Here is a 13,335-nt window from a genome sequence, read left to right as displayed (position 1 = left end):
TGCTCTTTGTCCAGACAGTATGAGTAGGGGAAAAGGAAATTGCTCCTGCCACAAGGGAAGGGAGTCCAGAACAGACTTGGCTTTGGCGAAATGGTGCAATGTGTATGATGCAGTGTTCTAAAAGTGGAATGGAAAGTTTGTGTCTGAATAGACAGATGTCTGTTTCATCCAACTAGGGAAGGCCATTTTTATGAAGTATTAGTATTTTGTCTTATGTTATATTTTATATGTAGAATGTGTTCATTCTAGAAAAAAAGGTTTTAATAGAATTGCTAATGCTTTCTAGTTCTCTATTCATAATTATTACACCCTACTCATATATGTCAGTGTGTTATATGGAAATTGCATTAAATGATAAGCTCACCCGAGCTATCTGGTATTAAATACACTGACTGTGTTCAGCATGTAACTTACTATACACTATAGTTAGAACATTCAATTGATTTAATACATAAAGCATCTCTCTACAATAGAAATCCACAAAATCTTCTCTCACTGACCACATCTTATAAGACAAGTACAGTATATTTACTCCCAAGGCTTTCCTGGATCTAGTAAATAAAGCTTAGTAGACAGCAATCCAAAGAAGATAAAGAGATTAAAAAGTACTAATGTACATTGTGTTCTGTCTCTGCACCATTTCTTCACTCCGACTGCCTCAGGGGAGAACAACAAATAATGTCTGACAGAGACTTCCATGCATGTCCATTCATGAGAAACTAAAGCTGTGGACATGCACGGTAGACATGTATCAGCTGAATTTGCCAATCTTGATGGTTGTGGATGACCCCCTTACTTCTATGAAGTACGGCCGACTCTCTTCTAATAACACATGGCGAAGGAGGAAAAAGGATGGGCAGGTAGATGTCAACTACTGGCTTTTCCCCTCTCAATAAACCTTCACCACAAAGTTAAAACCAGAATGTATGTGAATGGGGGAGTTAAACAAGATCACCTGTCTAAAGTGTATGGGTGACTTTAACAGCAAAGTTGACACATTTCTCTCATTTCGTCCAGAACTATTTCCTTAATTTCTCACATGGGTACATTTTAGAGGGAAAAACTCCTTTATCTCCCAAACACTGCATAGAAAAAGAGATCCTTCTCCACTACTGCCTTGTAGCGCACCCCAGAAGTAGCAGCATGGAGGTCATAGTCCAGCAGTACTGAGCAGTGTAGCTGTGAACCCAGACATGGGCTTACATTAAAAAAAAAAAGGACTCTTCATCAGCGTTTTTGAGTACCCCTACGCTTTTATCTCATTCTGCAATTCACTGCTTCTCTCGTTTACACCTCCATAGACTTATATGAAATTCATGCACCCTGATCCCTCCTCGATTCAAAAGTATGTCTTGTCTCTCAAGACAGATTTTATCAATATATTGTGGGATGAATGCTGAGTTCAGTTTATAGATAAATAATCCTTAATAGTACCACCACAGAGAAATTCAATGTGTTACAGCAGCATAGGTAATACAATAATAATACAAAATACAAGTGACAGTAGGTACAGATAAAAAGATAAAGGTAAAAAAATATAGGAGGAGGGATATCACGGCTTAAGGATCTTTCAGTTCTCTGTATAGAGTGATCTCCGCTTAGCTCAGTGTTGGTTGTATAGCCTAACCCCAGTGGGGAGGAAGGATCTCCGATAGTGCTCCTTCTCACACTTGGGGTGAAGCTGTCGGTCACTGACAGTACTGCCCAGTGGTGTCACGGTCTCATACATGGGATAGGAGTTGTTCTCCAGCATGGAGCTCACCACGGACAGTGACCTTCTGTCACCCACCACCTGCACTGCGTCCAATTTGTATATATCCTTGAAAATCGGTATAGGAATGTTGTTAATATAGAAGTATTTATGTGAATGAGTAAAACATAAACTGGTAAGGAATATGTTATTGCTATATAAATAAAGATTTTTATTATTTAGAGGCATGAGCAGTTCCCTGCTGAAATATTTACCTCCTTCTAAATGCATAGTCTTGTGATAGCAATGAACATGATTTATGAAAGGCCATTACAGATAACATATTAGTAAAAACTATTTAAAAAAAAAAAAGTATATTTTGCAGTTTAAAAAAAAAAAAGGTTTCTGAGACCCATGAATTGTTTCGATTAGTGGCTTTAAGTGGTATGTGGGTGCTTTATCCACCCCCCACAATAGGTGGTCTCAATGTATGAAGTCATATGCGGCGGGCTGGCAGTATATCAGGGAGTTAAATGAAATTTTATAGAGTTGCAGCTGTGTAAACTCTGAAGTCATTCTCCACAGGAGTGCTTCTTGATGTAAACACTGATAAGGATATAAAGTATTAACAAAGCTTTGGGAATCCTCCACGCTATTATTTCAGAATAAAAGAACATTTTAAGTACGTTAACCAACTTAGCAAGGTAATCTTGTAATGGCATGGTCTGCCGAATCAGGCTCTTCCTGATACACATCCAAGTTACATAGGAAATGTCAGTAAACAGACAGCATGAGGGTAGGAAATAAGGTAGTAAATCCTTTATTGGTGAGCTTATTAAAGTCTGAACTCTACTTCTCAAACTTTATGTGGAACACTGTAACTGTATAGAGAACGCCATAAAGTGGCTTGAAACGTTTTACCCACAATCCTCGGCTTGTGATACAGTACTCGTGTAGATTTCCTACACGAGTAAACTAAAAAAGAATTGCCTGCCGGTTCCAGCTCCATGACTCTTCTGCTGATCTGGGATTCTTATGTAAGCCATCATCATTTCCACGCCATACCACTTATTGACACGAAAATACCCTGTGTGTGAACAAACTCTTCATCCTTTTGACTCACAGAGAAGGTTTCAAGCCCGGAACCCATTCTTGGCCATTTGGACAGTGGTTATTTTCATGAGACAAACCCTTTAAAGAAGCAGTTCTACAAAACTTCTCATTTCTGTGGCCTGTAAAAAAAAAAAGAAAAAGGTCCATGATGTAAATTGGAGTGAAGATAATCTTCTTATCAATGGCTGTTCTTATGAGTTATCAAGTCCCTTCTAGTCCTCAAGCTGTGTCATGTGACGAACAATCAGACTGTTCACCTAAACCGCTGCGTGAACAGGGAATCAGTTTCCTGTGAAAGCCTCAATATCAGTCTAATAGGGGTGAATTGGAAAATGACCATATTGACCACACATAACAGTGTCAGTTGGAGAGTCACATGACACAGCTGAGGACCAGAACAGAGTAGGTAACTCAAATATATTCACTGGTAAAAAAAAATATAAAAAAAAAAGTTCACTTCAGTTTATATCATGTTCTTTTCTGTCGGCACAGTGAATAAACATTTTTATGGGGGTTCTTTTATAGAGGGAGAAATGTAACTAATGATTTCTGCAATATAAAGTAAAACCCATCTCTATGACGAACCTTTTTTACATGAGGACATTGATATTGAGCCCTAATAAAGTTATACAAGGGAAATCAATTATGGGCTGTTTCGTGGGTGCAGAAGTGCCAAGTAAGGGCAGAAATGATGCCACATAATGGATGACATAATTTTTAGTCCTTTCTGTTTGACTGGCATTACTTCTGACCTTCTGCTTCTTTCTAGTGAGATACAAAACCACATCACTTTTAGACATTTGATCATATATTATACATATATTACATATATTATACATATATTGTATTTTAGGAGACTCCAACAGTTTGCCAATTCCGTACATGAAATAACTTAATAGACACCAGAAGAATTACATATCCGTTGCTTTTATAGAATCCCAGGAAAAAGCTCAACAATGGTTCCTTGGTGCTATGGTCATAGGTAGACCTATACACGCTAGACCTGAACAACCTGCTGTGCATCAGTCTTTGTACACAGACGTTATGTCTTTCTACACTAATTGTTCTAATACCCATCAATAAGAAGGATATCTTGTATATTAATAATGATTGACCACGATAAACAGGAAGCAGGTGTATACAAACATATCATAAGGCTAAAATTTGTCATTCCAGTTTAACATGCCTAAGCAGTTTTAAAGGTCTAAAGTATATGTTATATTGCCCAAGGCAGTATGGGAATTGTGCTTTGTGGGACTATGATAACATGTCCAGTGCATACACATTGTAAAGATAAGGGGCTACCAGCTAGAAATGGTTCTCCATTACTCAATGTTGTACTTTCCGGTCTGGTCTTTCAGCTTGTGAACCTTTACCTGGTGTTTAATATGTACTATTTTATCCATTGTGATTGTGTCAAGTTCAGAAAACAATCAGCATTGCGAAATATCAGAGAAGAAAGATTAGTTAAGTTGTGTTCGCACTTCCATCAGTACTTTTCTGTTGGGTTTCCACCTGTTTGACAACCAGCTTGGTATTCTGTTTCATCTGGTTAAAAAATGGAAATCTGGAAGACCCATTATAAGTCAGTAGGATCCATCATGGCCTCTGTAATAACAGCACCCAAGTTGCCTTATTCCGATTACCATAATTTTGCTTCATGAGATGCCCATGTAGGCCCATAATAATGAATATTACAATATGTATTTGGTGCATAATATCATTTCATTGCGTTACATACCATACACTGCTATGGCAGTAATCTTCATGTATAGGGATAGCATTGTGCACATACAAGTACTGCTATTTCCATCCCTTCATTTACTAAATTTCCATATTTTCATAAAAAGGTATTTTTCCAAAACACTTAAAAGGAATTTCTAAAGAAATGCCCTCTGAGGCTGAAGCACAACAAATGGTGGTTTTCTGCCAAAGAATATCTGAGTCATTTCTGAAGCTCCCTATGTGTTCTAGTTCAGATGTTTTTATCTAAGATTATGTATAAATAATCATTTTATTTAGTGAAAGTGAAATAACTGAATTACTATTGAGTTTGCTATTCTAGAAAATAATCATTTAGAATCCATTGCCATGTGTAAATGTACAGTACATCTGATCACCCTCTATCCAGACATATAGTTGGAGATTTTCATGTCTGCTGTGAACGACTTTGGAAACTCAAAAGATAAGATAAGTTGCACAAGTCCAATCTGTTTTACTCAAGAGAGGGATCTCACGTAGAATAAGGTATCGTGATCAGATTGTCACTTGTCCAGCATGGTGATCTGCAGTTATTGCCAAGGGAAGCCTCAACCAGTCACACATTTCTCCTTCACACCAGCTATCCAAATGAATTTGATGAATGGGTGTACCACGTTTGTCAAAGCAGGAGTTAACGGAGTAGGAAGCAGACAGCTCCGTTAGGTTACTGCAGCTCTCATACAGTTGAATAGGATCTAAGCTGCAGTGACTAAGTTAAGAAACTACACAGAGAACAGAACTTCTGCTTCCAGGTATTACCTATGTTTAGGATGGGTGATCAGTAATTTTAGCTTGGATAAATAAAACTTTCTTGTTTAAATGTTTCTTTAACCACAACCTTCTGATCTCTACAAAAAAGTCACAAAATTTTTGTATGGAAAATTAAGCCATCACTGACTGCTAGAGGCCATGTCATTGTGGGTAAAAACCTTCTTGTCCCATAATGTCTTCCAACATAGATGGACATTACATGCTATAATTTAGCTTATTAGCAGTCTTCCTATGTATGACTTTGTCTTCAGGTTGACTGTCTTTTCAACTTTTTTATTACTGGTATGTCATTTTTAACTCATTATGTTAATTTCTCCAATCTCCAGGAAATAAACCTCAGAAGAGAGTTTTATGTAAATTTGCATTCGGTTTGTTACAGCATTAGACATCTCGCTCCTCTTGTCAGTAAATGTCTTGAGTACCTGATCCTGAGTCTTTTAGGCATTTATCATTTACACAAATATGCATGAATGAAACCAAGATGTTCTTTCCCACTGACTACCAGTCCTTGCCCAGCTTTCATGCGATAGTGTCATGTTGAGTTGTGTGTAATGATCACATGCGTATTGAAATGCAAATAGTTTCCCATGTACAGAAACTGAAGTTATTGTCCGTATCTCATCACTTCACGTCAACTCATCATCACTCTGGAATTCCTTAAGGGAAACCTGCATTTAAAGGGAGGAAGTTCACCCAGGTTACTGATATGAAACATACATGGGAATAGCTTATGTTAGTTTTGTATGACTACAATTAGCTGGTATCCGACTTATGTACTACGACAAATCCTCCTGGAAGAGGCCTGACAGCGCGCCTCTACATTTCACAGTAATCTCTTGATTATTGGTGTTGTTTTCTTCTTCTAGATCCCGTGACACGAGTACACAGACCACTTGTTAATGTCAAAACATAGCCTGATGTTATCTGTAATGATGGAGCATGCAGATACCGATATAGTTGTCGGAGCTATTTTCATCAAGCAATTCAGTCTATGTATCCCCCTGGCAACGTGACTGCAGAGTTTACAACTCGAAGCAGCATGTTGGCATCAGCTATGCAGTCTTCTGAAACAGCTGCTGTGCAGTTGAGATGTTTTAACATGCCACTGCACATGGCTTACTTATGCAAATAGTTCATGTTAAATAACTAGGCACCGACGCTTCATCTGATCAGCACATTGGGATGAGGAATAGACATTCATGTTCTGATGATCAGTAGAAACGGAATACAAGATTAACACCATCAGTAAAGATTGTGTCATTGATTCTGAGTCAGATTCTCATCTAGAAAGTTCTTTGTAAACTTTGTATGGGATTAGAAAACAGACCTGTTTTGCTGCCAGGTTTTTTTCTCTCCCCACCCTCCAAGAGCCATGACTTTACAGTTTTTACATCAGCATAACTGTTTATGGGTTTGTTTTTTGTAAGAAAGAGTTGTACTTTTTAATGGCAGCCTTTAAGGCTAGTTCACACGGGGGCAATGAGGCAGATTTTGACAGCAGATTTCACCTCAAAATCTCGTTTCATACAATGGTGGTCTATGGAGACTGCTAGCTTTTTTTCTGCTAGCAGAAAAAGAAGCAACATGGCCTTTCTTCAGGTGGATTCCGCCTGAGAAAAGCAATAGAATTGAATGGGAGGTGAAAAACGCCTAGCCTATTTTTGCAAAAAAAAAAACGAGATCAAAAATGCCTAGCGTTTTTTTTACAATCCATTCACTTTAGGGGAGGGGAAAACCGCCTGCCGTTTTCTGAAGCAGTCTTTACCAAAAACTGCTCCAGAAAACGCTCCAAAAAAACGTCTCAAGGTCAAAAAAACGCTTCCTAATTAGGATGCGTTTTTTTTCAGGACCAAAATAAACCAGGCGGTTTTTACGTGTGAACTAGCCCTAAGTGTTCCATATAGTGGATTGAGAAACTAGACTGCACTGGGCGATGAGCAAGGTCCCCCATACAATACTCTTCTCTAGACTTGTACTGTGATGGGCCGTGTTCCTCATCGCCCAGCAATGACACTGAGCCGTGAGGCCGGCTCCTCCGACCGAGCAGTGATATTTATAAACTAACGCCTGTTCACATCTGCGTTTAGGTTTCCATTTGGGGAGTCCGCTTGGGGACCCCTGAACGGAAACCTAATCCGCATAAAAAAGCAGTTACCTAAGGAAACCCGCGGACCCATAGACTATAATGGAGTCCGTGTGTTTTCCGCACAAAAAATGCAGAGAGAAAAGTGTTGCTTGCAGGACTTTTTCTCTCTGCATATTTCATATGGATAGGGGAACGGAATGGCCCTAATGCAGATGTGAACCAGGCCTAACAACACCAGTATCTCTGGCACCAGGTCTCATATCTGTAAAACTGACAGTGACCTGAATTCCCCACACTGTCAGCTTTGCAGCAGTATGCATAATGGCTTATGTTAGAGGACATGAAAGTTCCTCTTTAATTCAGTACAATTTTAAATCATCAAATTTATATATTATATAAATTATTATTATTATTATTATTATTATATATTTATGTTATGTTTTGCAACTTTTTTAAAATTGAAAACCTCATTTTAGAAAAATTACTGTACTTTATTTCATGTTCTGATACGCAAAACTTTATTTTTCCATCAATAGAATTATGTGTAATGGCTTAAAAATTGATTTCTCGCACAGTTCAGTGCGCTCTACATTTTGATATTTTTGGCATATTTAAAGGAAATCCAATTACTGGTCAAACAACATTTCTTTTTACTAGTGTCTAAAAGATCACATCTATCTTTTATCACTAAATGTCAGTCGGCGCTCATTTGGTACATTTAATGGAACAGTCATAAGGAATATGGGTTATACAGTCAATAATACCATTGTTCATTCTCATACTTTCCCATTTAATTTGTTTTTTGTCAGCACATCTTCCCTGTAAACAGAATGTGTTGCTGACAAATGCAGTCATTTTTAGGCCTGGGCTACACTGTGACATTTTGTAGCAGTTGTGTATATATATATAAAAGTTGTGATCAGCCAGATGGGGCAATGTCAGAAGCAAACGTTCATTCACCGGATTATTGATCCATGTAAATGATCCTTAGGATCCAGGATTTGTAGATGATGGATTCACTTTATTATTTACATACAATAGGTAGTCACAAAGGTAGTTTGGGGCCTCCTCCCTGTAAGGCCCCGTTCACACTGGGCAAGAGAGGGCGGATTTTGACGCTGAATCCACGTCATAACCCGCCCCCTGACAATAGCGGTCTATGTAGACCACGAGCTGCCCTTTCTTCAGGCGGATTCCGCTTCACGGCAACACGCTCCGGACTCGACCTATTCATTTGGGCCTACTCCGGAGTGGGAAGCCGTAACTGACGGAAGTTGCAGCAGGCGTATTTTAGTCCTATTCTGACCTGGCTTCCCGTGACAAAATCAGGACCAAAATACGCCCTCTTGCCCCGTGTGAACTAGGCCTAAGGCGGTAGAAATGCCCTTTAAAGGGAGTCAGTAAGCCCGGAACACTGCTATGGTCTCCCTGAACAATATGGTACCAGTGTGTCAGACGGCTGCTTCACATTGAAATGCTCATATTTGTAAAAATATGCTCATGAGCCTGCAAATGCCCCGCTGGTCGGTCCTGTGGCTGAAATTGCACTGGCTCACCATAACCATATCACTTCCAGCCACATGCTATCACTACCTTCTGACTGTGGACCTTACATGTAAAGTGCAGCACAGTCCTCTCTGTGTCTCAGGCAACTGAACTGAATTTGAGTCGGAGGAGAGATTAAGGAGTGAGGTAAGTGGCCAAGAGGCAGCGAGAGGCAGTCATGCGCAAGGCTATGCAGCAATTCAACCTGTAGCCACAGGACCCCCAGGAGCACTTGGGTCAGTATATTTCTTAAAAGAATTATTTCTCAATGTGGGAACTGCAGTTTGGCATAAGAAACATCCTGTTTTTCTCGGTGTGAAAACCTTTACATGTCCACGTGTGTTATTTAATAGAGAATTTCCTGTTTTTATATTCTTAAGTCATTTTTCTTCAAAACTGAGGGAAGTTACGGCTGGATTTAGGGGCAAACTCTTTATCAGGTTATGGTTTGTATGTACACTGACCCTAAAATTCTCCATGTTTAACATATTAACCCTTTTCCTGTCAGGGGTTTAAGAATAATCTGCTACCCTTTTATCTGTCACCTGCTTTGCTAACCTACAAATTTGTATAGGGACAATGACTACAGGACCCGCATATATGGTTTATTTCCTATTACTGTGGAAACCCGCAGGGCGCCATAGACTACTCCGGAAGTGTAGAATAATAAATCTGGTGCATTTTCTACACCACCACCTTCCTTGGCACATAATGTCACGTCTTAGGGCACACCCCCAAGATACTTGTCAGAAAATGATTGATAAATGTGGTGCTAGTTTTTTGGAGGAAATCTTGCCAGAATTCTGGTGAACTTTCTTTAATATATATCTCTATACCATTTTATCCTATTTTTTTTCCTATTCTTTCCAGGAGTTGGCCGAAATGAAGCAAGTTTTACTTAGTCTTAAGAATAAGCGATCAGTGGAAGTTTTACCTCGGTCTAAAGAGCACGTGAAGATTCGCACAGCTAAAGCAAAACCTGCGTCACCAGAACCAGCATTGCAGTCTCGCCAAGACGAGAATGTATTTGTGCCTCAACCTACTGTGTTTGTAAGTGTCTCATCTCTGCATTAATGCTGGTCGTAGTTAATCGTAAACCGCCATTTGTTACATGTGACAGTTTATAGCGGCCATAAAGTTGTGGGTTGAGAATTCTTTGTTTATCTGCAATATTTTATGACTTTATTTGAAGTTTTAATTTCCACTGTTCCTGACCCTTTAGTTACTTTGCTCTGACGTCGATGTGCATATTCTCTTATTGATCTTACATAGATATTGGTGTTACGTACTGATTGGTATTCTATACACATTGGTCTTATATATTGAAGAGATGATAGTAACTGCTAGACCCTACATACCGGAGGTGAAACTACTGGACTAATAGTAATCACTTGGTTAGTTATCTATGGGGTGGAAATGTGAGTCGCCAAAAAACTGCATTTAACAACCAGAGTGTATGGACACGTGCTGAAATGTCAGTAACTGAGAAGATCTCTCATGCTTGAACTAAGTCACTGAAAGTGAAAGGACTTCGAGACATATGGGGGCCAAAGTACTCTAGTTAATAAGCCCCGTTTTTAGGTTTGAGCTCAATGGCAGGAGATCTTTGTAACATGGGCCAAAAATATAACCCGTGGTGAAACATGAATAGAGCTATGACAGTCTGTGAGTACTCTTATTACTCCAGCATTAATTTCTGAAGGTCATCAACAGCAAAATAGATGGAGATATGTTCTAGAGTATCCTCACATAAGCTGTAGTGCTTTATAACAGTGACCGAAAGCATTGAATATAGTGCTGCGTACAAAAAGAGGAAAGGCAATACATGTGCAGGTTCTGGAGTATTTCAGGCAGGCCCAACCTAAGTCACAGTTTTTATTGGACTGAACATTTTTATACCAATGGACATTACATTCACATCTACAAGGTCATTGTACATGAAAGGAGAATCAAATGATATTATTGAATCCATAAAGTCAAACAATCTGATTTAAACTGTGCGATTCTTGTGCTTCTTTACTTAAAGCAAACCTTTTTGGGGGTATAGAGCTTTATGTCTTTTATGCACTATTCTGGCAATGTCCTTGTTAAAATCTTTAGGTGTCTTGTTTTGTGCCAGAAAAATCCCTACTGTTCCCAATATATCATATCTTGAGTCATTAGGTTGGTATCACAGGGTTTCAGGGTTCAGTGCGGTGTAGCACTGTAAGCACACATGTTCTTTGGTCATTGACATCTCCCCTGCCTGTTAACATCAGCAATAGCAGGCAAAGCGAGATGTAAATAACCATGGAATAGATAAAAGTGGTCTAATACTACTGAAATTGATTTGACAGTGTCGGACTGTATTGGAACGCCCTGCCAACTGGTGACAGTCCGAAATAGTAAAAGAGGAACGACACAATGCAGAGAGGGTTTTTTTACCAAATTATTTAACTAATAAATAAATAATGTAAAATAAGGCACAATGCAGCGTTTTAACAAAATGTATAATCGAATTGTTAAGAACGTAAATGCCTGGTAAGCATCTTCATTACATTTTCTACCAGTAATGCCTTGGCGAGTTCACTGCGCAGAGAATTTCCAATGTTTTGAGCAGAGCAATATTATGTAACTTACTAACACTTTATTCCTGACACATCTAGCCAAACTAAATATTCAAGCTGGCTTTCAGACTCTTCAAACTCAGTTCTTATATTATACCTAATATTGGGCAATGCCCAGTGTTTACAGATTCCAAAAGAGCCTCGTGTATGAAACTAGTTCTCTGGAAATTGAGAAGGCTTCCGATAGACATGACGTACGTTCAGAAGATTAGAGTATCACAGATAGGATGCATATGTTTTACAGAAAGACACATTATATATGGAAATCTATTAATCTGCAGCAACACATTGTCAATCCTTATTCAATGTATTATTTCTTTTAATTGCAGACAAAAAAAGAAGCTCCAGTATGGCACAAGCGATGAAGAAGACCATTCCCCGAACTGAAGCCTCTTATTTTTATTTTATTTAATCATGGGATAATATTTTTTTTACTGTTTTCTATTTAAAACTGTTATAAACATGTGGAATAAATACAATTATATGTGTTGTCATACTTTTGGGTGTTGTGATGATTTTAAGCAACCTTGTCATGAAAGTATACTTTCTATTCATGTATCTATCTGAAAAGGACATAAGGGTGAGGGTAGTCTTGTAAGTCCTGTCAATTATTGAGAATGCTCCAATGCTGCTGACCATCTGCGTTGGTAATCCGTTCGGGGGAGTCTGCATGGAGACCCCTCCGAACAGGCTTCCGAACGCATTTGCAAGCGGTGTGCAGTGAAAGCACACGGACCCCTTAGACTATAATGGGGTCCGTTTGCTTGCTGCGAGATATCCGCAGGGAACATGCGGACAAGAAAATAGTTCACAATCTACTTTCCTGTCTGCATGTTCCGTGCGGAGATCTCACGGCAAGCACACAGACCCCATTATAGTCTATGGCATTCGTGTGCTTTCACTGCACACCACTTGAAGATGCGCTTGGTAGTCTGTTCAGGGGGTCCCCATGTGGACTCCAGAACTGATTACTAAATGCAGATGTGAACCAAGGGTCAGATACAACAAGTACCCAGAATGCATCCTAATCATCCAAATCAATGCTTAACCATTTTAGGACTATGCTATTTACCCTGATTCAGGACCTAACATGCGTTCAGGTTTTTTCATACATGCAGTTTTGAGGGTTATAATGTTTTCTCCTTTAGATCCTTCAACTAATTTTTGCATCTTTTTTTTTTTTTGATGATACATAGGGCTTATTTTTTGTTTTCCATGTTTTTTTTTTTAATTTTACTATCTGAGAAAAAAAAAAACAAGGAATAGATAAGAGTGGTCTAATACTACCAATACTGATTAAACAGTGTCAGACTGTGTAGAGACACCCCGCTAACTGGTGACACTTAGAAACAGTAAAGTTTTGAGGGTTTCAACTTTTTTTTCCCTTTTGGGTTATTCAAATAACTTGTGTGTCTTTAATCCATAATAAATAGGAATTCATTTATATGTTTTATTTTTCCATGTTTTTTCTTCTAATATATGAGAAAATGTCAAAATTGAGCACTGTACACACAGACATCGGGGTGGCTGGGACAGTAATAAACCTTCCCTATAAGGGTCAGTGCACACAGAGTTTTTTGGCGCTGATTTTGAAGCTCAATCCGCCTCAAAATCAGCCTCCAAAAAAAGCCTCCCAATAGAACTCTAGCAGAAAAAGGAACCCATTGAAGTCAATGGAAGGCTTTTTTTTCAGCGCTGAATCAGCGCCAAAAAACTCTGCGTGAATGGACCCAAAGAATTCTGGCTGTAGTGACAAGTGTCAA

The 13,335-nt window shown here is 38.9% G+C and overlaps 1 protein-coding gene across 1 annotated transcript in view; it reads left to right on the top strand.

Moving 5' to 3' along the window:
* PIBF1 (progesterone immunomodulatory binding factor 1) overlaps nt 1-12,031 on the top strand; it is a 115,269-nt gene extending 103,238 nt beyond the window's left edge. The window contains exons 14-15 of the mRNA XM_075265419.1: nt 9,837-10,016; nt 11,902-12,031. Of these exons, the coding sequence (XP_075121520.1) occupies nt 9,837-10,016; nt 11,902-11,937 (216 nt within the window). The 3' untranslated portion in view covers nt 11,938-12,031. The remainder of the gene's footprint in view (nt 1-9,836; nt 10,017-11,901) is intronic.
* The last annotated feature ends 1,304 nt before the right edge of the window (nt 12,032-13,335 follow it).

This window comes from Leptodactylus fuscus, chromosome 2 (genome assembly GCF_031893055.1).
Source record: "Leptodactylus fuscus isolate aLepFus1 chromosome 2, aLepFus1.hap2, whole genome shotgun sequence".
NCBI classification, from domain to species: Eukaryota; Metazoa; Chordata; class Amphibia; order Anura; family Leptodactylidae; genus Leptodactylus; species Leptodactylus fuscus.
Note: the sequence above shows the minus strand (reverse complement) of the source record. Positions and strands in the feature narration are given on the sequence as shown.